Here is a 26678-nt window from a genome sequence, read left to right as displayed (position 1 = left end):
GCTGTAGCACCTGAACCACCACTACTACAATGTTTCATTGTTATCATCATCTGTCATTGGTGACGGTTCGCTACAGCAATGAGTATCATTTAAAACATAATAATCAATAAAAGGTCTTTTTTGGCGCAACTTTTTCCTTCAAAAATAACATTATGTTATTTATAGGACCAATTTCTTGTTTTAAGAAAAAATGAAATGTCAAAACCATTCTGTTTATTTTGTTTAACAATTATCCATTCAGTTCACGCTTAAGGCGTTTTTTACTTTTGTAGCTGTTTGTGGTTTTTTTTAGCAAAAACGCTTCTTAGTTTAGATTCGGTTTGAAGCAAATAACAGAAAGACGCCTCTTAAAAGTGATAAAAAAAGTAAAAAAGGCGGGATCTGAAAATACTTACTGAATTGGATAGTGTAAATTGTGTTTGACTAAAAAATACAAGAAACACGTATCTACGCTCGCTATAAAAATGAGTTCTTCTAGTGAAGAAAATGATATTCTTACGCTGACGCCTACCGAAATTCAAGAGACAGCACAGGCAGTGGCTAGTAATTTGCTACCAGAGAAATCGCGGGCTAGTACTTATAATGTTTTCTTATTTCCTCGCAGTAGTCGTGAAAAGCACTATGTAATGCCTCGGCCGGAAACGCTAAAGATGGACTCGTTTTATTTGAGGGCCTCCACTAACGTGTCGGCCCTCAAACGACTCGTCCATCTTTTAGCGGTTTTCCGTCCTCTCCTACAATGTACTATAATTTACCTACTTACATCATCAACATTGTTCATAAGATGGGAAAAGTTTACATAAGTAAGTACTTAAACATTTGTGCATAAAATATTTACAATAATTAATAAAACTATTCAATTTGAAGTTACTTAATAAAATTAGTTTTGACTGTTAGTAGTGTCGCTGTCAGCTTTGACTACTTCTCTCCTTAATTGCACTAAATGTTGCAAATATTTCTTTGGGGTCCTTTCGTTCGAGTATCCTGTAGAATTCCTGCGATATTGCACCAAATATCTATTGTACTTATCAGCAGAAATGTCTAAACTGTTACACGAATCAAGTATTTGTTTTTCGAGCTGATCATAAATATCGGTTTGTTTGTTATATTTTTTGTTCTGGTCTTCAAAGAATTTTTTGCTTTGTAAGAATTTATATCGAGTGTTATCAGTGTGATTGCTTTCACTAGAGCTGCAATCACAGTTTAATGATTCGTAATAACGGTTATCTTTCTCAGATTGTTCTTTGTCTAATCCTAAAAATTCTCTGTAAATGCGGGATTTAGCAGTTCTATATTTTGATTGGTTTTTGTAAACGGGTGTGTATTGATGATTTGTTATATTATATGGTTTATAGTCTATATGGTCAGAGCCACCTTGCTCCCAAATAAACGAATCTGAATCTACTTTACCAGAGTCTATGGAGTCAGAAGAAGTGCATGCGTGAGAAGCACCATCGTTATCTATTTCTGTATTTATAATATCAGAATTATAATTTATAGGATTGTCGTGTTTTTCATGATCATTTGTTTTAGTTGAGTCGATCTGAGTATTCGTACCGTCATGGAAGCATTGGTTTTCGTTATTTTCTAACAGTTTACTCGTTGTATCATCTTGTTCTGGAGGAGTTAATATTTTTTCTTTAAACTTCACGATCCTTTTTGAATTGTTTTCTCTAGGTGGTGAAAGTATGATATTAAATGGATATATGTCATCATTACGGCCTAATATTATATCTTTCATTTCATTCTGATCAGCTTTGCTCGAGCAGTTTACGGATACACGGGGCAATTCACAGTTTTCCGCATCTGGAAAATCTTCAGTGCTGTAATTTGATGAATTTAAAGTATCGTCTCTTTTGGTTACTTTCATGTGGCTAACTGTACAGGGAACTGGATTACTACCAAATTGATATGTAATTGGTTCCTTGTGTCCTTTAGTTGCTGATTCTACATTGCTATGATTAGTTAGGAGATCGGGAGTGATTCCAACACTACTACCTCTATCAGGAGTACCATAGTTAGATGCATCTAAGTTTTCATCGGAACTTTGAGATTCTGACTCTGCGTATCTCTGAGATATATTTATGCTGATAATGGGCATAGATATACATTCGTCTACTTTATTCGTATGACTGACTTCACTAATATTGGCTTTGCTTGAGCGTTTACGCCTTGGAGGCGGTAGGACTCTAGTTTGTGTATACCTATCAAATCGCACCGCATCGTCAGTCATCATAAAAGTACTTTTTAGAACAACTTGCCTGGCTTCAGTAACTGTTGATTTATCATAAGAGCGCAAGGAACCGGATTTTGGACCGATAGCAATTTCTTTACATCGAGGTGTTATAGGTTTAGTTTCGGTGCTAGCATCCCGACAAGTAACTAAAGAGTGTTTATTTTTATCACAATATGATTCCAAGTCAGTCTGCACATCAATACCTTGGTCTTTTACTCGGATAACCGTCCGTCGTGTTTGTGTGTGGGCTGGTATGCCGATCCTTCTCTTATTTCTTAACGCTTTCTGACTTAATTCCATTAAACGCTGCCTCGCGTTGGTGCAAATTTTTAGTTCACTTAGTGGCTCTACAATCTTTTTGTCTACCATTGATTCCACTTTGGACACAGCTGCTTCTTCTTTCTTTTTCAGCTTTGAGTACAACCTTTCAGTAACCGATGCCACAATTTCTGCTCTTTGATTATCGTATAAAATAGGAACATGAGATTTACCAGCAATTTCACGAATTCGCTCATGAGTTTGAACAGGCATTGGTTCGTGTAGAGTCTTATCGATAGACAGCACTTCTTGAGACCTATAATGTCGTCTTTTATGTCGGAGTGGTGCCACTATTTCTAGTTCACTCCTTGTCCTTTCTAGCACTGGCACAAGTAATTTATCTACTTCCTTGTTGATTTCGTTAGCTATATTTACATTTTCATCTGCGGCGCTCAGCACATCCGAACTAGTGTGTGCTGAAACCACAGATTCTGATTTGGTATCAGTCTTCTGTTGCAACATATCCATAAAGTTCCCTATTTTACTTGTGTTCTCATCTACGATTTCCACATTTTTTGGCATTAAATCCCAATGGGAGTCTTCATAAACTAGTCCTCCTGTTTCTGGGACCTGCGGAAGTGTAATTATTTTGATTGTAGAATAAGAAAACGTATTTACAGTTATCAATTATCGTAATTTATACTTACGTATCTTATATGATGCCGACAGAGCTCAGCAAGTAAATTGTTGTAGTGGGCCTGTATGGAGGCTCGTGCGGACGGGGCGGTGCGCGGGGGAGGCAGTTGACGCGCGCGAGACGTCCAGCGGAGGGTGGAAGCAGACTCACCGTAGCAGGCTACACTCGGAGAAACCGCTGTGGGGACATCATTCATTTAGGGACTAAGAATCAATTGCACCAACCAAATAGATGAATTGCTCAACGTTAATCAGCAATGAATAAAACTTCTAATACTATAAAATGTTGCCTAAGTTTTAACGGTTACTGACGGTTTGGCGCAACCGACCCTTTGTCAAACAGAAAGTAAAGTTCAGACTGCATTGTATGTCTTAAGATTTGTTATCATGTCACCCGACGACAGTAGAGTCTGAAAATAGTATTCTTTTTAGTCGGTACACTCTTGCCAGAGTGGTCGTGGTCATCATTGTGAATCTCGATGAGTGATGATCTTGCTAATACGGCGCCATTCGTCGCGGACTGCAGCTTTCCGGGTACATTCGTATCCCGAGCACTTAGTTCGAAGAAGAAAATCGTATTAAAAACTTAAAATTCAACGTAAAGCTTTGTGATGACTTATCATCTTATCAAGCTTATATCTTTCATGATTGGTGAACTTACTTGCTATTATAAAAGTGCAGGCGCCTCCCGTAAAGCAGTCTTTTAGAAGCCAAGTAAGAGCAGAATCCCTGTAAGGAACAAACCGTCCACGGCCGCTGCTACCGCTCACTAAACGATACAAATAATCAGAATGATTGATTATGATTACACGAAATATTAATATACAGGGTGATTCAGGAGACGTGAGCAGGATTAACACTGCGCATATCGTTAATTATAAGCAACTGTTTCGTATCAGTATTAGTGAGGTTAACGTTAATTTTCTAGTCGTGTTGAAAAGAAAGTTATTAATTTTTTTACGACATGCATGGTCACCCTAAAATTAGAATACTAAACTACCTACCGATATTCTGTGTCAAATTGAATGTCATTACTGTCATCACGGTCTGGTTACTTTTGAAAACTCGTATCTCACTCAAGTTTGACAGTTTATTTTCTTCGTAATCAAAATGCCATTACGGTTAAAGAGGTTTTATGTTTATTAATTAGGTCCTGTAGGGTGACCATGATGTTTAGAATTAAATTTGCCCTCACCAAAAAGTTAAAAAATAGGAAAAAGCGTTGTTGTTTCTCCTAAATACGACGGTGATCGATCAATTATCAGTTACTGAGTGTGCAGGATTAGTCCTGCTCACGTCTCATGAATCATTCTGTATATATGCTGCAGTGTCACAACATGGCATTCTTTAATTTTAATTAATTTAACAGAAACACCAGTTCATATTGAATTATAATATCAATTTATATTTTATTTGGGGGGACATTGAAATCTACAATCATAATTAATTAGTTTATTTATCCTTTGTGGTACTCTTAAAAAAAACTCGGCGTCGGGCAACTTAATTGCCCGAGTGTCACTATTACCTACCCTTTAATTTTACTTACAAAAAGTTTTTTTATACAACTATGAAAAAATACTGCTCACAAATAAAATGCATAATATATGCCAAATAAAACATTTGACGCAAATTTGCATTCGAACAAAAGTTTTATAGGTCAAACAAAAAAGCCTTTTTACGACGACTATTAAACTCACCTAATGCAGATATGACGTTGCTAAGAGCCACGAGGGACTTGTTAATATTGGCACCTTCTTTTTGGCGTCCTCCTCCAATACCCTCCCAGCTAGCTTTTTCACTGGGAAAATGGAACGGAGATGTGTCTGATGAGTGAGAGATGATATAGTAGTAGTAGATATAGTTGTAATAAAATAGCGTTGGTAGCCTAGCAATCAGGGCGGGCGGCTTTTATCTGGGTTTTTTGGAAGTTATGTACCTCTACTTACGAATTAATATTTGATATTTGCCAGTCGCTTTTTGGTGACGGAATACACATCGTTAGGTAACCCGGACTAATTCCAATAAGGCCTAGATTCCCCGCTGGGTATGAAGATCAGATGACAATCGCTTTCGTCAAAACTTGTACCTACGCCAATTCCTAATTAGTTGCCAAGCGAACCCCAGGCTCCGGCTGTGGCAGAAAACACCGGGTTAACGTTAGACAGATGATGATAAGCACAGGTGGTTTACTACAAGCTCAAATCGCGGTGTCCTTTTATCCTGCATATTCTTCTACTTGAAGGATGTAAGTCTAGCCAAATGTAAACAGTATACCTTCCAGCAAGATCAGCTAGATGCAAGGTTGCCTTGGGCGTGCTCAGCTCTAGCAGAGCATGAGACCGGGAAGAGGAGGAGTTCCGGCGTGTAGCAGCTGTGCGCCGCCGGCGGCAGCCTTCGGCCACTAGCGCGAGCAGCGCCTCAACGTTGGTTACGGCTACACGGCGTAAATCTAGACAATATTTAAAAACAAATAAGCCATCTTTCACTGTCTGGCATTTTGTTTATTTTATACCTACATAATATCAAGGAGACCGAGCTTTGCTCGAAAACATATAAAAACTCAAAAATGCACGTTTTTCCAGAGATAAGACCTAGCTAGATCGAGTTTTCGCCAAATTTTATCGAAATCGTTAGAGCCGTTTCCCAGATCCCCGAAATATATATACAGGGTGATCAATCCAAATGGGTCAGTATGGAGAAGTCAGAAACTATAAGAGATAGCGAAATCTGTTCTTAGGAACCATGGCGTCGATTTTAGATTTAATAATAATGGCATTAATTTTTTTTTTTTAATCTATCATACATAACCGGGATTCGAACCTGGTCAATATTCTTGTTGTTTGTTTGTATGGCAACTTTTAAACGATGCGTCATAGGTGGGGAGTGCTCGACCAAATATCATAGAGAGCCCCGAGACAAAACAAAGTACATAAAAAAAATCAAAATGGCCGACTTTTTTATTTTATTTTTTTCAAGTTGGTCCGAGCGCGCTGAGATTTGGCATGCGGCGAGCCTGGGGGCCCAAAATTACCATGTCAAAATTTTTTTTTGGAAAAATCCAATATGGCGGCGGACACGGGCAAAGTCAAATTTCCAAGTAGGTTAAGCGAGCCCAAAGGGCGAGCTTCAGGCCGGGAGGCCGAAGGCCAACCCTGGCGGAGGGCCGAAGGCCCGGAGCCTCCACCCCGACTTCCAAAACGCGACTCCCAATAGGAAAAGTGTTGGGTCGTGTTTAAGCTCCAACTTCCCCCTCTCGTGTGACGCTTCGGGCCTTCGGCCCTACGCGGAGCTCGGCCTTCGGCCTTCGCAAGCCTTGACGCTTCGCCGTCGGGCACTCGGCCTGCCGGCTTCGCTCATCAAGACAGTTGACTTGGTAGAACGCTTGGAAGCACCGCATTCACGCAGCTCGGCCTTCGGCCTCGCGTTTTGGGAGTCGGGGTGGAGGCTCCGGGCCTTCGGCCTTCCGCCGAGGTCGGCCCTCGGCCTACCGGCCTGAAGCTCGCCCTTCGGGCTCGCTTAACCTACTTGGAAATTTGACTTTGCCCGTGACCGCCGCCATTTTGGATTTTTCAAAAAAAAAATTTGACATGGTAATCTTGAGCTCCCAGGCTCGCCGCATGCCAAATCTCAGCGTGCTCGGACAAACTTGAAAAAATTTAAAAAAAGTCGGCCATTTTGAATTTTTTTTAATGTAGTTTGTTTTGTCTCGGGGCCCTCTATGATATTTGGTCGAGCACCCCCCACCTATCACGCATCGTTTAAGTTGCCATACAAACAAACAACAAGAATATTGACCAGGCTCGAATCCCGGTTATGTATGATAGATTTAAAAAAAAATTGAATGCCATTATTATTAAATCTAAAATCGAAGCCATGGTTCCTAAGAACAGATTTCGCTATCTCTTATAGTTTCTGACTTCTCCATACTGACCCATTTGGATTGATCACCCTGTATTTGTAAGGTTTCTCAGGCTGTATTTGAAGGAAGTGGTTAGAGAAACTTAATTTATTAGATAGAACAATCTATTATGTTTAGTGACGAAGGATGAATAATCAAAATTTGCGATGTTTCTACAAAATAACGACGTTTATTTTTTTAAGTAGGTGTTGGGGTAGTTATGAAAAATAAATAGGAGGCAGTTTTGATTAGCAGTCTGTTCAAAACTACCCCGGCCATAAGAAATGTTCATAACTGCCTCGATATTGACTGGCATTTGGTATGTAAATTGAAACCGTAATGATATTTTAGTTAACCCCGTCAAGTGGCGGTCAACCTGTGAATGGTCGATGCGAAAACCAGTAAACTGTCATCCACCAGTGAGTGGTTAATGAGGTATTGACGTATTTAGAGGTGAAATTGAACGTATTAAGTATAGTTACGCTCTTCTAGCGCCCAAAATTAGGTAGCGAGTTAGAGAAGGATAGCATACCATAAGAAACACAAAAACACTTGGTATAAAATTTGTTGGTGAGGACCATTGATTCGGGAGCGACCGCCTAGTCCGAGGTCAGTCTCGTTTATTAAGAGGTTGTTTTGTAAAAGAAATTGTATCTTAGGTCCCTTTTATTGATTTAATCTTATAGATAAACTCTTCCTTTGATAATTAAATAGCAATTACCTCCAATAATCAATTAGTTTTATGGTGGTAGTCATTTTTAACAAGGAAGCTGGAAAACTGTCATTTTTCCGGAGTTTGATTACGTCTGGCCAAATGTATAAACATTATAATAATTTAATTGTTATATTCAAATAGCCTATATAACGCTGATTCTAACAATATGTGATTTTATATACTTTCAAACATAGAAAAGCTTAAATCGACGATTTTGTAAAATTTTCTTAATCTGCGCTGACCACCCACCGGGGCCCCGCCACTTGACTACTTTTCGCGTTTTCGCTGGCGCCACTTGAAGGGTTACTTTAGTAAATACCTACTAATAATGCATTTACCTAAACTCCATGAACTAAGTGGTTCAGTACTTATTAAGTTATTACGTTTAGTCATGTTTACTATAATATGATTTATTTGTTAACAGGTAAAAATGGTAAGGAATTATAAAAATAAAGAGAATCACAGAGAACCAAAATATAATAAATACTCATATAATCCGCTGTTAAAACATTATTGGGGTAGTTTTGAAAAATTGTATGTGCAAAACTGCCTCAAGGGGGTAGCTTTAGTAAGATTTCAATACTTTTCAAAGGTACCCCCACTGAGGCACCTATGAACACTCCAAAAAACATGAATGTACAAAACTACCCCATCTCTGTTGTAACTGCAAATTATACGAGTAAACTGTTAACACGATTACTTCTAGTGACAAACTGTGCCAAGTACAGATAAAAAAATCGCGTATATCTTGATATTATTGCCGTTACATGCAGCCCATTTTTCAAATCTGCCCCATGTAAGTTCAAAGCTACCCACTCTTGGGGCAGTATCGAACATTATTCCTTGAGTTGCAAAAATCTAATTTGTACTATTATCTTTAGCATTATATATGTGCAAATACAGTAATTACATAGGTTAATAACGTAGGTTATTGTGTAGAGGCTTAAAACTGGTTTCAATAAGTAATATTTTGAACTATGACAATTAATGTAAAAAGTGTACCAGGCTGCCCCCCCTCTCCCCTAATCGGGGAACATACTTACATAAAAAAAGATTACGGCGAATTGAGAACCACATCCTTTTTTTGAAGTCGGTTAAAAATGAGAATAAGCCAAAAAAATGTTTAGCAATATCACACTTGAAAGTTTTTTATTGCTTTGATCTCAGTAGAAATTGTTGCTCTGTAGGAGCTGTTTGCGCGCGTTCTCTAGATAATTTCGAGAAAACGGGGGACTATAATTATACTCGTACCATGCCGTACAACCAGCGCTGGTGTACGGTACTCGCAGAAGTGGACCTTGTGCATGATATGATAGCGCATGGCCACAGTTGCAACTTTGTTAGTAAGTAACAGATCCTCTCGCCCCAGCAGGTGTTATATGAAAGTGTATAAACCTCTCACTTTGTACGTAAGGTCCTCTCGTAGGGTGCTCGCGGACACGCAGGTCCTTACGCGCGTTGCCACGCCGCCGCGGCAACGAGTTGAAGGTCAGTGGTGGATCCTCGCCAACCAGCAAGTCGTGGACGCGCTCGTTGTAGATCTCCAGGAAACTATTAAGAAATTTAAAAAAATTGCGACACGTAAGTAGTGTTATGTTTGAAGCGTAACCTAGAAAATTTTAGTCGCGACGGTTGAGTCTAGAAGCCTCAAACCTTAAAGCCTCACCCGCCTCGACTCAACTCGAGCCTCTTAAATAAAAAAGTTCGTGTACGACTAGTACCGACAATACGTGTTGGGTTATTACCGGGTTGATGATGAAAACTATTACTTGTACCAATATTTTAAGTTTATTCATTTGTTACAAACACAATAACAACCAATTTACAATAAATTATTCAAGACGTCTTCACTCTAACTTGTCCGTACTCGAACTGGCCACTTGTCACTGCTAAACCCGCTTTTTATAACAATTCAACATGGCGGGAACCAGTGACAAGTATTAGTCAATTGATACTCTTTTATAAGTTAATCATAAATAAAAGTAAGAATGATCAAATATAAGCTATTAATAAATAATGATCCTTACATACGGTATCTCTGATGCAATTACAAACCTTATAGCAGCTGATAAGATTTAGTTAACTTAAAATATCTCTAACTTACCTGCTATAAAATAAATAAAGTAAGCAATTTAAGTTGGAGGTGAAATCACATAGGTATATATTCCACAACACAGGCAAGGCTAACAAATCCGTCGGAAAAGCCGAAGCTAATTTGGCTTAATATGTCCTTGAGAGTTGTTACGCTCCGCCATCGCCACAGTTATAGAAAGAAAGTAAAGGAACCAAAAGACAAATTGTAGGTATTTAAGACATTCAACCCTAAAATACGGCATAGATTTTTATTTCAAATCATTCTTCATCATTGAAATTGAAAATCAGCCTTAAAAGCCTGAAATACGCTTGTACATGTTGTTTACGGGTCTAACGAGTTTTATAGTAGTAAAAACACCAATTTATAAAATAAGAGGTTTAATCTTTCTTACGGTAATTAGACCCGTTAGACCCGTAAACACTATGCATTTAATTTTCACTTAGTACAAATACGTACGTCACCTGATCTTAGACAGTATCGCCTAATCCCTGATATCGAAAGACGGAATCTTATAAAATCAATCCAGCTTTTACACGTTACCGATACACATAAATTATTAAATTAAAGGTTTGTGTGTCAAACTTTAGGCATGATTTACTTTAACTAACAAATGATCAATTGATTAAAGTTCTGAACATCAAAACTTACTCTAACTAGCACCAACTCACGCACCCGGTCAATTATAAACTATTCAATCTTCTACTTACCTGACAAAAGATAATATCTATAATGCATACGTCTTCACAACAATTTATAAGTTGGCAAAAGAGCGTTAACACTAGCAAATAAACTTTATCATGCGTCGCGTTATAAGATAAGATATACATGTAGGTATGTGCTGTATATGCAGTGGCGTAACTAGGGGGGGTTTGGAGGGGGCACGTGCCCCGGGCGCCGTCCAAGGGGGGGCGCCAAAATGGGCAAAAGACTACCTCTCCGCCTTGCCAAAACGCAGCAGGGAAACTTTTGTCAGTCGTATTTACCACCACTGTGAAGTGTGAAATGCCGATGGTATTCTGGCCCACAGCGCAAAAGAGAAAGCCGATCTTTTAGGTACTCTTTTTGCCTCGAACTCGACCTTGAAAGACGACGGTATATAGCGCCCTACTGCCCACCATCCCGCAGTGCGAATATTCTATGCCAGAAACTTCTATCAAGCAGAGGGATATTCGGCGGGAGTTGCTATGCTTTCGTTTTATAAGGCGAGCGGGCCGAATGCTTCAGAGTTGTGTCCCGTGTTAGCGCGTCTTTTCCGTTAGGGGTCTCCTGTCGAAGTTACCATCTTATGGACTGTCCAAGAGACTACCTATGCAAATGGATCGCTAGCCCTTTGTCCGGCAGGCGCATATGAGCCGTAGTAGATGGAACCTGGCCGCGTAGCCAAGATGCCAATGGCTTACGCTCTGTAGCGATCGAAACGCAACTTTCACTGTCACACTAATAAGGAAGAGTGATAGAGAGACAATGCTTTTCGTTGTCGAAGCGATAGCGATTGTAACCTTGGCTAGGCTGGCTGCTCCAATAGCTGCTGCTGCTGGATATCTGTGACATGTTGTCTATCGACGACATTCATCGATATGCGGGCGACAGTACTATACAGGGATGGCTAAAAAATAACTACATTCCCGTTGCCAGGGAGGTTTTGGGATTATACACTGAGCAATTTTTACCACGGGACCAACTCCGAAAAAAAAGCTTACCCTCCCATAGAAAATGGACCAGCCAAAATGTAGGAAACAGCTAAATTTTTTTTCGCGACTTAGGGGTTGGACTCATAGTAAAAGTTGCTTAGTATAATCCCAAATTCCCTGGCAACGGAAATGCAGTTATTTTTTAGCCACCCTGTATACAGGCTGGTCCAAACCTTGACGCCCAAACAATTTTTTTAGAATCCTCGTCGTGGGTTATCAGAATATACCCCATGTACGAGTATGTTAGCCGATTTTTCGTAGTTTTCGAGACTTTTAACTTTTGTTAAGAAATTCCGGGGTGAAGCTTTGCTTTGCTTTTATGCCTTCTAATAATTGTTCGTGGTATTTGCACTGATAACATGAAATAGCGATGGGGAAGTGACCCCATAAAATAATAGTAGAAATAACAAAAGAGGATTTTTTTAATGAATTACTAATTTGGAAGCTTTCCACCTCAGTTCCTTTGACCGGCGTCTCTGACAAATTATGACTATTAAGTATAACTTATTTGACCTTTTAAAAAACTTAGGGTCTAGCAGTTTCTAAAATAACCAAAAGTCCTTGAAATCGCTTGTATTTTTTATTTATTTAGGTAAGGGCAACATCTAAGCTTGACATGCTTGAACGTAAAACTTTGTCTTTTTTTCCCAACTTTTTTTTAGCAACTGCGCCGTTTGTCAAGGATTATGTATGTTACAAAAAGAAACATTTAAAAAAGTTCAATAGTTTTTTTTAATAATTTAATTGCTTCACCCCGGAATTTCTTAACAAAAGTTAAAAGTAATAAAAATCATAACTCGAAAACTACGAAAAGTCCGCTAACATACATACCTATTCAGTAGCCCACAGCGTGAGCAATGTAAAAAATTTTTTTGAACGTCAAGGTTTGGACCATCCTGTAAAACACATGCCATGCCAACATCACTCGGTCTGTGATACTAGAATGTCGTGAAAAACCTGTGTCAGGTATCGAGAGCATTCTATTGGGACAATTTAGTCCAATTCAATCCCACCAAGACTCAATTTTGCGCGTTTACCGCTATTAAGAAAACCCCATTTTTCAAGGCACAACCCTTCCCATGTCAGGGAGTATTGGGAGCCTCGGTGTTGATATCTCAATCAGTGACTTCCAATAATTTCGTAGCCACCTTGCTGGGTAGGGTGCGCTCGTATCCAAAAAAATACTTTACTCTGGGGTACTGCTATATGTATTTTATGTAAGTCGCAAGTCAGGTCCCATATATTAAGTACTGCTGTCACCTTTGGGCATGAGCACCTGGATGCCTTCTTGGACACTTCGAATAAGTCCAAAGACGCGCTGTAAGTATCTATGAATAGTCTACGATCCCAAACTCACTCGCGATATTGAACCTTTAAGTCTAAGGAGACTGCCTCCTTGTCTGTGTTCTCTACCGCTCGTAGGTACAATGAGCTGTTGTCGGAAGAATTGTTGGACATGCTGCCTAGTTGCCAACGGTGACAGCTTGCCATCACTGCACCGCTCGCCGTAGGCAGAGTGTTTATCCTCACACCCTAGAACCTAAATGGTCGCGCACTGTGCCGTTTTAAGACGAATTTCCTCCACAGCAAGCTGCCGGCGGAAGGAAATTCATCGAGAAAGGGAGCTCATTCCACAATAAGTTGAATAAGTTCCCTTTTCTCGAGAGGCTACAGTAGGGTGATCTCCAAAAAAGAAGTGTATAAGTTTTAACCCCTGGAGTGTAGACGTCCATAGGATGCGATGACCGCTTACCATCAGGTGGGTCGTAAGCTTGTTAAGCCACCGATCTACTAAAAAAACACATATACACTGTATTTGTCTAAATTAAAAGTAAACTTTAATAAGTAAAAAAGTAACCCTTTCGTTAGTTCATGTCGTTTGGGGGGGGACGCAAATTTGGTGCCTGCCCCGGGCGCCATATCCTCTAGCTACGCCACTGTGTATATGAAGCCACCAAAAAAGCCCGTCTTTGCCAAGTTGATATAGGTACCTTAGTAGATAGGTTTATTTTACAAATTTACATTATATATTAATGTAGGGAAATATTTCAAAATAAGGATGTAGGTATCGACATGTATGTGGGTGGATTTCAAAATCCTGCGAAAACTTATGGTTCGGTCTTTATAAAAAAAACTAGTAGGTTGTGCGAGTTGCAACTTTTTTATATATTTTTAAGAACTAAGTATTATCTTCATGTTCGTTCAATTACCATCTCCAATAACTTAATAGCTTTTTTTATATAAAATGTTTTATGTGTCGAAAGTCATCACCGTCTACCGGAAAAATCTGAACCTTTTTGTTTGCAGTGAAAATTATAGCATACCTATCGTACGATTGCGATTTTTCTTTTACTTATATCTTTTCCATGTTGTTGTTTAACACATGAAAAAATATGCAATAATTCCTTCACCGAGAAAGTACATTTAAAAATATTTAAAATATTGTCACGAATATTCGTCAACACCGTCATGGTAATGTCAATGTGAGCTTATCTCCGTGTATGAACAACGAAATACCGCTAAAGGTCCTTGCCCTATTTTTCACTTTAATATAGAATGCCAAAAATGATTTCACTATAAAGTCACATGATTGAATCGTGAGAAATATTACGAACAAATTTGTAAAACGTAGTTTGTCACAACAGAGCATCATCACCGTTATGCTTTGGTTTAAAAAAGTTACAAATGATATATTAGAAATAATTATTGAAATGAATGGCAAACTACATGAAGTTTATTGTGTAGCATAGACATTAACTACTATTATTCGTATTCTAGAAATAAAAACAAGAAACTCTCAAATCGTCAACACCATACTCATCATCACCGGGAAAAAATTACGACCGGTGATGATTTCATATGTATGGTGATGACGATTCTCAGAAACTTTTCTAGTTATTTTGCTATAATTCATTATGAAATTAAGCTGTATTGTTTGAAAAACGTTCTCTATGTCTTCTAACACTATATAATGTCTACCTTATAAATGTAGAATAAATGTAGAAGAAGATATGACTATTTCTTTCACACTAGAGGATGGTTAGTTTTTAAATAACATTTTGACTGAAGTAGGCAAAATTTAGGTCACTTAGAACATACAAATGTTTATTTTTTATTATCTAATAATGTAAATCGTGCAACTTAGAGTCTGTAATTGCATGTTAGTCGTGTTAAAACAAAGTATTTAAACAAGCAACATATATTAAGTTTTAAGCGACCATAGGCTACAGTACTGGCTCACTATCGTGATGGCCTTATGTTTTTTGATAATATTATATTAATTGATGTATATAATTACAGCAATTAATAATTATACCATTGGGTAGTCACCGGACCCAATACCTAACATTTTGTCATTTATGACTTGCATTACAAGTAGGGGTCTTGCAACTTATAAAACACTGATTATATATTAATGTTTAGCTATTAAACAACATATATATGGATTTAAATCATTATAGCTATTTTTAAAGTTAATTTATAAAACAACAAAAATACAAACTTATGCAATGAATCAAATTATCAAAAAAAGTAATATATCATAAAAATTAAGCTCACTGGTAAGCCAGCAATTTTATAATATGATATAAATACCAAGTTATGCAGTAGATAAAAGAAGATGCGGGTTTAAACTGATAATAAGAGTACAATATTGTTAATATGATTTAACATTGAAAAAACCCAAAAATAATAAATGAATACATAAATTGCCTGTTTCGGAATATAAATTATTTAAAATTATACAATAAAAATACTTGTTATATATTTATTTATATGAATAAAATGTATTTTTTATATTTTCTAAAAATAATTTATGTAGCAAGTCTTATCTTCAAAAACATGTTATTTGTAATGTTTATTAAAGTTCTAAAGCCTTACAATTCAAAAAAGTTTTTGTTTTTTTAATACGTTTTTAATACATATATAAATTAGTTCCCAAATCGTCATTACCGTACATGCAGTGTCATTACCGTCTATAAAAGAGTCATTACCATACCATGATTGTCATCACCATCTTGCGTTTTTATTTTCCGAAAGCGATAACTTCAAATATAAGCCACAAATGATTGTATAAATTCCATAAATATCCTCAATATACAGCCCCCTATTACTTTACCCAGCTAGAATCGTGTTAAATTAAACATTTAAAAAAAAAATTTTTGTATGGTGAAATTTTTTGTGATGAGATCCTCCCATGTACTAAAATGATAGTTTTTACGATGATCTTCTAACGCGTTTGGATATTTTCTAACCAACCCTTCATCGTATTTATATACCTACTAATTTATCTTTGTCCGGTACGAATTACTTACTAAAAAGCAAAAAAAAAACCTATTAGGTACTAAAATATACGACCATTTTGAAGTTCTAGCTACTTCTTTTATGATTACAAAACTACCTAGATAAATATCCAAATACATTTTAGACTTAGTAAACTACAATTTATGCTGTTTCAACTCACGGTCACTTTTCAGTTCCTGTAAAACACAGCACAGGGTCGCACCTGGCACCTTGGACGTGGCGAATTAAACTGTTCGCGCCGCAAGGGTGAGAAGCCGTACGAGTATAATTCTAGCTAGACACTTATAGAACCTATAATACCCTGCTATACTTGTCCAACATATATTAAGACTGGAAGGAGCAAGTTACTTTGGGAAATCCTTATCGAAAACTTTGTCGCAATATTCAGGATGGGTTCACATATGAGTAAGAAAATGAAATGATTTGACAAAGTTTATAATCCATTTACTATAATAATACTTAGTTAAATGGGCAATGAGTTTTTCCAAACTTATCTACCTATGTACGAAACACGAAACATTAATTAATTATCAGTCGCCTTTTAGTGACAGAATAGGTACCTATAGTTGGTCAAACAGATCTTGTCAGTAGAAAAAGGCGGCAAATTTAAAAATGTAGGCGCGACGGGATATCGTTTCATAGAAAATTTGAATTTCGCGCTACTGACAAGATTTGCTTGAACGTCTATACCTACCTACATCGTGGGGAATCCGGCGTAATCCCAATTGGGCCTAGATTCCTCACTGGATTGGACGGTCACATGGCAGTTGCTTTCGTAAAAACTAGTGCCTGTACCAACTCTTATTTATTATTATTTATTTATTTATTTAAGTACCAACTCTTGGGCGAGGTTACTGAGTGGACGCCAGGCTTCCTAAGTGAGCCGTGGCAAAATGCTTCAACAACGCTAGAAAATAATGATAAATTTAAGAAACCGATCTAGTTAAGTCAATCTTGGACGATGTATTGAACACGTAACTCCTACACGTGGTTAGGTACTAATACATGTATTGTAGCAAGATATTAGTACAGATAAAGCCATAATCGTAACCGAGGGGTGCTACAATCTCGCGTGTCGACGCGGCCTTGGGTGGTTCTCATTTTATTACGGCATTCAAACTTAATCGAAGTACCGACAATAAAACAATAACGATTAAGATTGATGCAGATATAACTTTTTAAATAAATCATTTACTGCTATTGTTTCTTTATGTTCTTAACGAATTTGTAGGTAGGTATGTGTTTATTTTATTTTGTTCGATACATGCGGATGCGGATGCTAGACTACACATTAACGGAGATAGCAGAAAACACTACGTGTAAAACTCCATGTGTAGGGCTGAATGGGTATTATTAAAGATAAGATAAAATAAAGATATTTATTAATGACATTTAAATTTACATAAGTTCAACGAATATCCCTTACAGGGCAGGGCAATACAAAAGAGTGTTTTACTACTTGGTACTAGACGTGCGCGCCGCCGCGGCGCGCCGCCGCCATAAGGAGTCAGCGCGCCGCCGCCGCCGCCGGTAGTTTAAAATTCGCGCCGAAACAAAACCCGCAAGAGGGTACAAATTTAAAATCAATGGATATAAAGCGCGTGCAACGTGCCTAGCTTTAGCGTTCCGACTGTTCCGTTTTTTTTAATTCAATGCTTGATTTATTTTAACCCTTAAATCGATAACGTCCACTATACTGGACATCCCAAGAAAAAAATTCTGCACCAAATATTAAAGCATAGCGTTACTTTCCCCTGGTAGCGTACTAACACTACCAGGAAACTACGACTACTACTACTACTACTTGAATGATATGTTATTTTTAAGTAAGTAAGAAAATATTGGGAACCAGTGTGAACCTAATTTTTTTGTCAAAGTCCTACAGAACGCAGAACTTGCAAGGAAGCATCCGACAGGCTGACATTTTCCCCTTTTTTAATTTTTTTTATATGACAGTATTAAGCAGCGTTAAAACGTGTAATAGGTTACTAACTGGTCTGTTTTTTACGTGGCGATATGATTTACATAAAAATGTTTCGTGTTTATGGGTAAAAACAAGTGTAAAAAGTGTAATGTCCAGTATTTTGCCCGTTGTCGATTACACGGCACTTTTGCTAAGTCCAATATGTTGGACGTTGCCAAGTATGCGAAGAGTAAAATTATTAAATTTTCTGGTAGTTTTTGTGGTAAATAAATTAAATAGAGGGATGTTAGGTGTTTCAAAACGTTCTAAAAAGTCATTACTTGCGGTAATACAACGTAATGAACCAAATAGATAAAAAAAAATTATGGATTTTTATTCCTGTGGATGTTTTTATGGATTTTTTTGTCCTGTCTGTGTGTGTGTGTGGATTTGTTTTCATTTTGATAAAAGTGCATGCATAATTGTAAAAACCATTGCTCATATGTTACTGCTTCCTAGGATATCCCGCTAAGTTAGATTTAATGTGAAATAAATGACGTCAATGACTAGTAAAATTTTACCACCTACGAGCTATAAAGTTATTGCAAAAATATATAAATAATAGGTTTTACTTACTTAAATTCATTACATAAGTTGACATTATCAGTAAGTGTATTTCTAATTAAAAATTAAAATTTATTTAAAAAAACATGAATTGGACTAAAAAACCCTTATGCACATACAGTAGGTACTCTATACTCGGCGTGTCCAAAATACTGGACGTCTTTTCATTACGCGGCGTATCTTTTTATTTACACCGATCATAGCAACGTCCAACATACTTGACATATGTTTTTTTCAACATTATAATTAGATATTTTTTATATACCAAAAAAACGATGTAACACAGTTTTTTTTGAGATTTTTTCCCTTGTTGATGTTAGAGATGTTAGAGTTAATCTTGATTTTTCATTATACGTATATTGAAAAGTTGAAAATCCCACGCCGCCGGCGTTACGCCGCCGCCATGGATTTTTTCGTGGCGCGCCGCCGCCCGATTTTTTTCTACCGGCGCGCACGTCTACTTGGTACTTACATACCTACTAAAACTTGGCATGAGAAAATGAGCGGGGCGGCGCGTCAAACATATCCATAGGCAAGCCGGGGCTAATTTGGCTTACATATTTCCTTTACAACTCTGCTCAAATGTCCAAAAAGAGGCATGCCGGTGGGAATCGGCTTTTATGGACGCGCCGCCACTGGTACCCCTGCACGCTGCGCTATTGAGAAGATACGGATGGCGAATAGAGGTCTAAAATATGCGATAGAGTCTGTTCGGAAAGAGAAGAGTCGTGGAATGTATTGGGCCCCATACATTCCACGCACCACGACTCTTCTCTTTCCGCACAGACTCTAGTTATTACCTATCTTTCAATACAAAATGTGTGATCCCTTGCCTTGTTTGTTAGCATTTATAGCACAGATCGACTTACATAAATTATTTTGGTACCACTGGGGCCAGAAAATACGCCGACGACTATTTTATAAAATTGACTATACTGCAGGTGCCACGTAGAAAGGTCCGTAATTTGTTAGTTTAGGGGCATAAATAAGTTTTGATCGTATTTCAAATGCAAATGAAAGGTGGCGAAACTCATTTCGTTTTGGACGGTGAAGCTTCGCGTGCTATCACGACTATTGCTCCTTCACACGAACTGCATAAGCAAATGACATCGAAACAATTTCAGACACTTCTTCGCTGTCTGGAGGTGTCTCGACCATAATGGATATGCCGGTTATTGAAAGACAATTCTTTATGAGGTTTTGTCAAACGGATTTGTTTACCTGCGTCATGATGGCGTCATGTGAACAGCAATGTCAAAAGCTGTCCTTTTATAACGTATGTAATCCATAGGTAAATTAATAGATTGTTAACCAAGGTCTGAAAGGTGCCTATTTCCGGCGTGACATTAATAATTTTAGTCAGAAATATGTCTTTTCGAATATGTGGAATGTACGTGTGTACATATGTGTACAAAACATACCCAAGTAAAAACTTGTAGTATTTCTTAAGGCTTTGATTAAGGTAATTTATGGAATAGGGAGTTGAATTACCTGCCTGTGAAGCCGATGGTCCTGGGTTCGAATCCCAGTAAGGGCATTTATTTGTGTGATGACACAGATATTTGTTCCTGAGTCATGGTTGTTTTCTATGTATTTAAGTATTTATATATTATATAGATCGTTGTCTGAGTACCCACAACACAAGCCTTCTTGAGCTTACTGTGGGACTTAGTCAATCTGTGTAAGAATCCTATAATATTTATTATTATTTATTTGTACCTCCATTTTGGATTTCACGGGCCTTTAAATCCCGGTCTTTTGATAGGCTTGCGTGGGGATATATATCCAACACGTAGAGGCCCTTTGGAGAGGTTTAATGTCATGTAGAACGTCCGCTGGAACCCGTTCACAGGTGCAACAATAAACACTCATGAACCGATCTCAGCAGTCATTGGGACTATTGTATAAAAAGTGAATAGTATACCGGTCTATGGATTGAAGTTTGGGTGGACAATGAGACTGGGCTATTGTAAAGAGTTCGGACACCTGCCATAACAATGTTAACACCGTCATCAAGGCAGGCGGTGACTTGCCGCTGACTAGATGGGCCCCTGAAAATGCCGTCGTAAAGACGACCAGGAGCAACACCAGTGTGAGCGGCTTAGGGGCGTCGAGAGGTGTGCGCCGCTTTCTACCCAGTGGCTGTTACCAGCCACTGTGCCAACTCGCATCTTATGCATCTTTCACTTCCACCCCTGGAGCATATAGCTCTAGCGACTCCTCTATGGACGGCCAATGAAGGCAAGACAGAGCTGAGAGTCCTGCGAGTCCCCTTGGGGTCCACTCCGACCGACGAAGACACGCCGGAGATGGACACCCTGACCAACTCTCGGGAGTACTCGGGTCCGTGGGGTCGTTACTCCCCAACAGCTCGCCACAAGCTGCCCTGCGGGCTTATTATTATTAAATATTATTAATTACAGAATGAAAGTTATAATGGAAAATTGGAAATCCATTTTGAACTGAATTTTAATTGTTAATCATTAAAATAAAAAGTATTTACCTGGAAAATAAAACTCCCTACGGTCCAAACGTACCTATCACTAGACAATGAATGAATTACTTTCAGAGTATAAAATATGAAAAATATGTTCATACGTACTTAGCGCAATCTACCTATTTCTTAGGATACCTACCATATTAATGGGTAACACACACAAAAGATGACATACCCGTGTATGTGACACAATGGAGCTGCAATCATTCATAACTGCCCACTTAAATACTGACCTAATACTTACCTAAGACTTCACTTTTTACAGTTACTTACCTCCAACTCTAGATACTTAGACCCAGCCCATCAGTCTAAGTGTTCCCCATAGCACTCTATTCCAATCGTCAGCATGAACTGAGGACATAATACAGATGAGTTCAGGATCTATAGGTGTAGTTTACACTGACCTGATGGTGACGTCACACTCCACAGACGCCAGCTCCCTACAGAGGCGCGGCACTAGCCCCGGCTGCGAGTCCGTGCCCATCATCGTGTGAGTCTTCCCTGTGGCACTCTGTCCATAAGCTAGCACGCAGACTGAGGAGAGACGAGAGAGACATGACATTACGTCACGGCCGATGCTCTCGAAAATCTGAAATATACACAACCCGCTCTCATTTAGATACATTTTTAGGGTTCCGTACCCAAAGGATAAAAACGGGACCCTATTACTAAGACTCCGCTGTCCGTCCGTCTGTCACCAGGCTGTATCTCATGAACCGTGATAGTTAGGCAGTTGAAATTTTCACAGATGATGTATTTCTGTTGCCGCTATAACAACAAATACTAAAAAGTACGTAACCCTCGGTGGGCGAGTCCGACTCGCACTTGTCCGGTTTTTTAACTATACTCTATAGCCTAGCAAATTTGTATCATAAATTGAGTTTTTAATTAGACCCCTTGCGACGATGTTTGTTTTAGCTGCAACGTGACATGCTAAGGCTTGAATATTCTTAAATAATTGTATGCTAAGCAAAGCCGTCTGTTTGTTATTCTTGCTCCGCCCAAGGATGTCCAAAGGAATTTTATTATCGAACGAGCGAGCGAAGCGACGTGAAGTTCTTACATTCAACTTGGAACACACGGCTAGCTAGGGGTACGTCCCGGCATTTCAATGTTTTTAAGCTGAACTATCAGAGGATAGTTTGATACACAATGACTTAAGTAAATTTGTTCTAATTTAAATGAAATTGGGTGAAAGTATAGTTGAGGGCGTTATATTTTAGTCATTAAATTTTGAGCAGGCTCGAACAAGAGGTTATTGAGCTAGAAGAGCTTAAAATGCTAAAAAGCTATTTGTGAGGGGTCTTGCTATTCTGGTCATTTTAATTGCAAGAAAGTATGGTCGAGTTTGGTATCAAATGAAAGTGCTCGGTTTACACATTTACTCGTATAATATTGTTTTTTAATTTAAGATTTTTAAAATAATTAGCAAGATAAAAACGAAATAAAATAAACATAATATTAGTGTTTGACATTTGATAAGAAATATTTTTTATTCGTCCTTCTGGACAGGCTAAGACCATAGGCCATACTGCCTTGACAAGAAAGATTACGGCTTACCACAGATACCGTTTATTTTAATCTCTATGGTGACCTAAATTTATCAAGTAAGTGCTCCACAGATCTTGTAATAAATTGCACGCGGTTTCCTTTGACGACTAAGTAGCACTGCATTCAATTGATCTTTTTGGCGAACCGCGAGTTCTCAGTTCGGGGCGAACTACTAGTAATATAAGTCTGTACAGGAACTTAGTAAGGTCGCTTTAGACCAATTTGCATTCATACATAAGCAGCAGAAGTAGCTAAGCAGCTGAGGTGTTCAAAATGACCTTCACACTCTCTTATTCTCTTAACAAGAAAGTTGTGTTCAGGTAATTTTCAACACGACACCCGCTTAGCAACTTCTGGTGCTGACTGTACAAGTAAAAAACATTTACCTTTTCCTGAGTGGCATATTCTTGATTGGTGGGCGAGCAAGCGCTGTCGAAAGTATAGTCGGCGTGGTATCGGCGCACGCGCTCCCTACTGTCACCCGCGCCTGAGGCACTCACCTGAGCAATTAACATGAATCTTCAAAAAATGCGTAACTATTTAGGTATTCATTACATCTATCCTTTTTCGAGACACTTTCTGCTGAAGGGACATATAAAGGTATACAAGGTGTAAAAAAATTGTGAGGATCTTCTGATTAGGAAAAAGTAGAAGAAATATTTTTGGCCTTTGTATGGAGGGTTGGCCGGTATGGGTGACTTGGACGACCGGCCCCATAGGAAAAAAAATGTTTGCTTCTACGTAGTGATTATAAATATTCTCTTTGTTCTTCTACTTTTTCCTAATCAGACCACGATACCGAATATGCCCTTAAACGGATCCCCACTAATTTAGTTACACCTTGTAATAGTGATATAGGGGCTGTTCATAAATTACGTCATCTATTTTTGACGAATTTTGACCTCCCCCACCCCCCTAAAATCATCCAAAAATCATGCTTCGAATGACCCCGTTTCCTCCTACGTCATGCTACCATCATCCGATGTCCAGACCCCCCCTCCCCAATTTGAAATTACGTAATTTATAAATAGCCCCATAGTATAATAGTAATCGTGAAAATTTATTGTAACTGTTAGAAAGTAGAGTTTACCCATACAACGTTGTTTATAAAATAATGTTGAAAAATACTTACTTTTAAATTGGTAATTGTTACTGTCTTGTCGTCAAGCACGTTCACTATCGGGACTCGGTCTTTCTCTGACCTCAACTCTCTGTAAATACGTGAAAAGAAAACTGAAACTGTTCGAAAATGACACTAATGGGTGTCCTACATATAATTATAGTATGTATTAGGTTAATTAGGATGAATGAGTTGAGAATGATTAAGAATATCTTCAGAAACCACTTTATTACTTAGTATATATTTATGTACAATTTAACGTTATCATTTTTAGAATAGTAATTGGGCTTTATTTATAAGATGATTTAAATGATAATATAATATGTACATATATCCATATACAATTACCTAATTATGCAAGTTTTTATACAAACCTTTCCGTAAACGGACGAACGCGAATAGCCAATTTGACGTTCGACATTTTAAATCAAACTTATAAATTATTAATTGCTAACAAATAATATGACAATTACATACACTTCGTTTCAACTAACAAACACAGATATAGGTAAGAAGAGTAACCAGTAACACCACGTATAAGTAAACAATTGAAACCATCATACACACTACACTGCGCTTCCTGAAATGCACGCCGCACGCATTTTCGTTAGACGAAGTTATTTTCGGTTTCTCGAGCTTCCTGCTAAAGGAGTTAATTATGTACAAGAATAGGCCGACTCGATGGGATCTCCTCTCCTCATCGCTCACCCTCAATCAGCACACAACTTTGCCTAGATACACATTTAAATCAGATGATCACATTTAAAACATTAATTTCACGACTTGTGACCAGTAAGCTTATAATAACCTAAGTATAGTACCGTAAACCGGGGATACTTTGATCAATTTTAGAGTTTGGGACCAGTTTTTGACGATCCTAATATACGTAGAAATATGAAATAAAAATATAATAATCGGTTTTTTCTCTTCTTTCAGCCTGCCAAATAAAAAAAAATTAGGACTTATAATTTTTTCAGAAAAAAATAAAAACAACGTGATCAAAGTTATATTGAGAATGGGGTTACTTTGAAACCACTACTTTTTTTGCTGACAATCTAAAGTAGACCCGCTAATAAGCCCGTAAAAAATAAAAAAATAAAAATTTGTTAAGTACTTTTTAAGTTATATATATTTTTAAGGTGTGGGGTTACTTTGATAACATACCAAATGATACAAATTAATAACTTTAAGCGCTTATTAGATAATTTACTATAAAATAACGTAGGGGTTTAACTTATCATCGCACTTAGCAACAGATTTTTGAATTGCAAGCTTTTCCGTTTCAGTAAATTTGGTATGTGCCTTTGATATGTTGCCTTTATACTTATTGTATAAAGTTCTATATAAAATATTGTATGCTTTCCATGGCGCACGAATAGATTTTAAGCCCGCCACTATTTTTTCAAGTGCATCATTGAGTTGATCTTCTTGGTATTTTTTGTAGTCTCGATTTTTTTTTGTAATCTCTGGCATTGTTTCTATAAAAGAATATGCATTATTATTTATTGTAGAATTAATACCCTGGTGGGCTGGTGGCCTCATGCACGTATGATAAAAAACCTAAATCAAAGCCGCAGGATAAAATATAGCCAATTTCCACCCAGAAAGTTAATTCCATACAATAAAAAAGAATGTTTTAAATCAGATAAGCAGTTCCGAAGATCAACTCCTACATACAAACTTATAATTTTACATCCTCTTCCTCATGCACTGACTCAAACGATACTTATTTATTATATAACTATTGAAAAATATACATTAAAAAATCGTAAGCTGCCAAAATAATTCATGGTGTTACTTTAATATTTTGATCAATTTCACCACGTATAAGTGACCAAAGACACCCCGACCCATGGATTCCCCGGCTACGTGCGCATGTGTAGGTTGTCGAATTCGGGTATTTTTTTATAAACTCACGAATAAACACTGATTAACCTAAGACACTATAAAATTACATGTTTAATACATTTGGCACAAATACAGTCAAAGTTTTTCCACCAAGAAAACCAGGTAGAAAAGCGTACCCGCCATTAATATTTTTTTTCTACACGAAATATTAATAATTACACTCGCATCCGATTACTACGCGGTTAAGCAACTATCAGTATTGCCAAAAAAGAAAAAATAACTGCGAAGGTATTTTTCAATTCGTTAAAACAAGCACTTTAGTAGCGGAGGGAAGTTGTTATCAAAGTCGACCCGCAAATCAAAGTAACCCCGGTTTACGGTACCTAATAGATATCAGCCCTGTTGTTACTTTAGCGACGCGTTTTCAATAACAACCAAGTAAGTGGAAACTGGATAAGTGGAATCGCAAGGGACCGGCTGTTTAGTTCCGCTTATCCAGGTTTTCCATTTATCCAGTTTTCCACTTAACCAGGTTCAAATAAAACGTTTTCTCACTTACAGAGGCTCTCGCTAACAGAGGTTGTGGATGCTAGTAATGTCGCTTATAGAGGTCACGTATGGTATGATCAAGACTTAAATAAGCATCTTTTATTAAATATGTATGTAGATATGTATGTATTAACAAAAATAGGTATGTAATCCTGACTTTAAAAAAAGCAATACTGTAAATAATCCACAGTACCTACTCGTATACAATTTTAAAAATTACAAAATCAAAATCACTCCTAATATTTATTTATGCAAGAGAAACCAGTATGGTTAAATAAATCAATGTACCGATCTACCGATTGTACTTTAATGCAAAAAAACTGAACGATGTGTGATCTCATACAAAATACGTAGTTAAAACACGAACCATAATGTTAACGAAACAAACTACCCTCCTTGTGACGGTTTATTAAAAATACAAATTTTATAACGCCGAGCTATTCCACTCATAGAGGTTTCGGAGACGGCTGCTTCCAGTTACAGAGGTAAAAATAAGAAATTTTCGAAAAAATGTATTTCGCTTATAGAGGTCCCAAAATTCCACTTATAGAGGTAATTCGTTGCCAAGGGACTGGAACCGAGAACTTGGGTCCACTTAAAGAGGTTTTCCACTAACCCAGGTTCCACTTATCCAGTTTCCACTGTAATTGGCATAATGCAGCTTTTATTTTCCGTGACTGATGCCTCATTCTGTA

The 26678-nt window shown here is 37.7% G+C and overlaps 1 protein-coding gene across 1 annotated transcript; it reads right to left on the bottom strand.

Annotated features, from left to right (window-relative positions):
* Nucleotides 1-863: 863 nt before the first annotated feature.
* LOC134799525 (kinesin-like protein KIF15) lies at nt 864-23673 on the bottom strand. The gene is made up of 9 exons (XM_063771952.1): nt 23599-23673; nt 22853-22966; nt 21320-21504; nt 9206-9354; nt 5465-5639; nt 4888-4988; nt 3852-3959; nt 3202-3368; nt 864-3124 (listed from the first exon to the last, which is right to left on the bottom strand). The coding sequence occupies exons 3-9, from the start codon at nt 21475-21477 to the stop codon at nt 881-883; spliced, it is 3102 nt and encodes a 1033-aa protein (XP_063628022.1). The 5' UTR covers nt 21478-21504; nt 22853-22966; nt 23599-23673; the 3' UTR covers nt 864-880.
* Between the last annotated feature and the right edge of the window lie 3005 nt (nt 23674-26678).

Source organism: Cydia splendana, chromosome 18 (assembly GCF_910591565.1).
Source record: "Cydia splendana chromosome 18, ilCydSple1.2, whole genome shotgun sequence".
In the NCBI taxonomy this organism is placed as follows: domain Eukaryota; kingdom Metazoa; phylum Arthropoda; class Insecta; order Lepidoptera; family Tortricidae; genus Cydia; species Cydia splendana.
Note: the sequence above shows the minus strand (reverse complement) of the source record. Positions and strands in the feature narration are given on the sequence as shown.

Excerpts from the sequence above, each read along its gene's own strand:
- LOC134799525 (XM_063771952.1), bottom strand. The coding sequence starts at position 21,477 with ATGTCATGTCTCTCTCGTCTCTCCTCAGTCTGCGTGCTAGCTTATGGA. Across the intron at positions 9,355-21,319 it reads GAGTGTGACGTCACCATCAG|TTTCCTGGAGATCTACAACG; the intron begins GTCAGTGTAAAC and ends ATTTCTTAATAG. Across the intron at positions 4,989-5,464 it reads CTAGCTGATCTTGCTGGAAG|TGAAAAAGCTAGCTGGGAGG; the intron begins GTATACTGTTTA and ends CCATTTTCCCAG.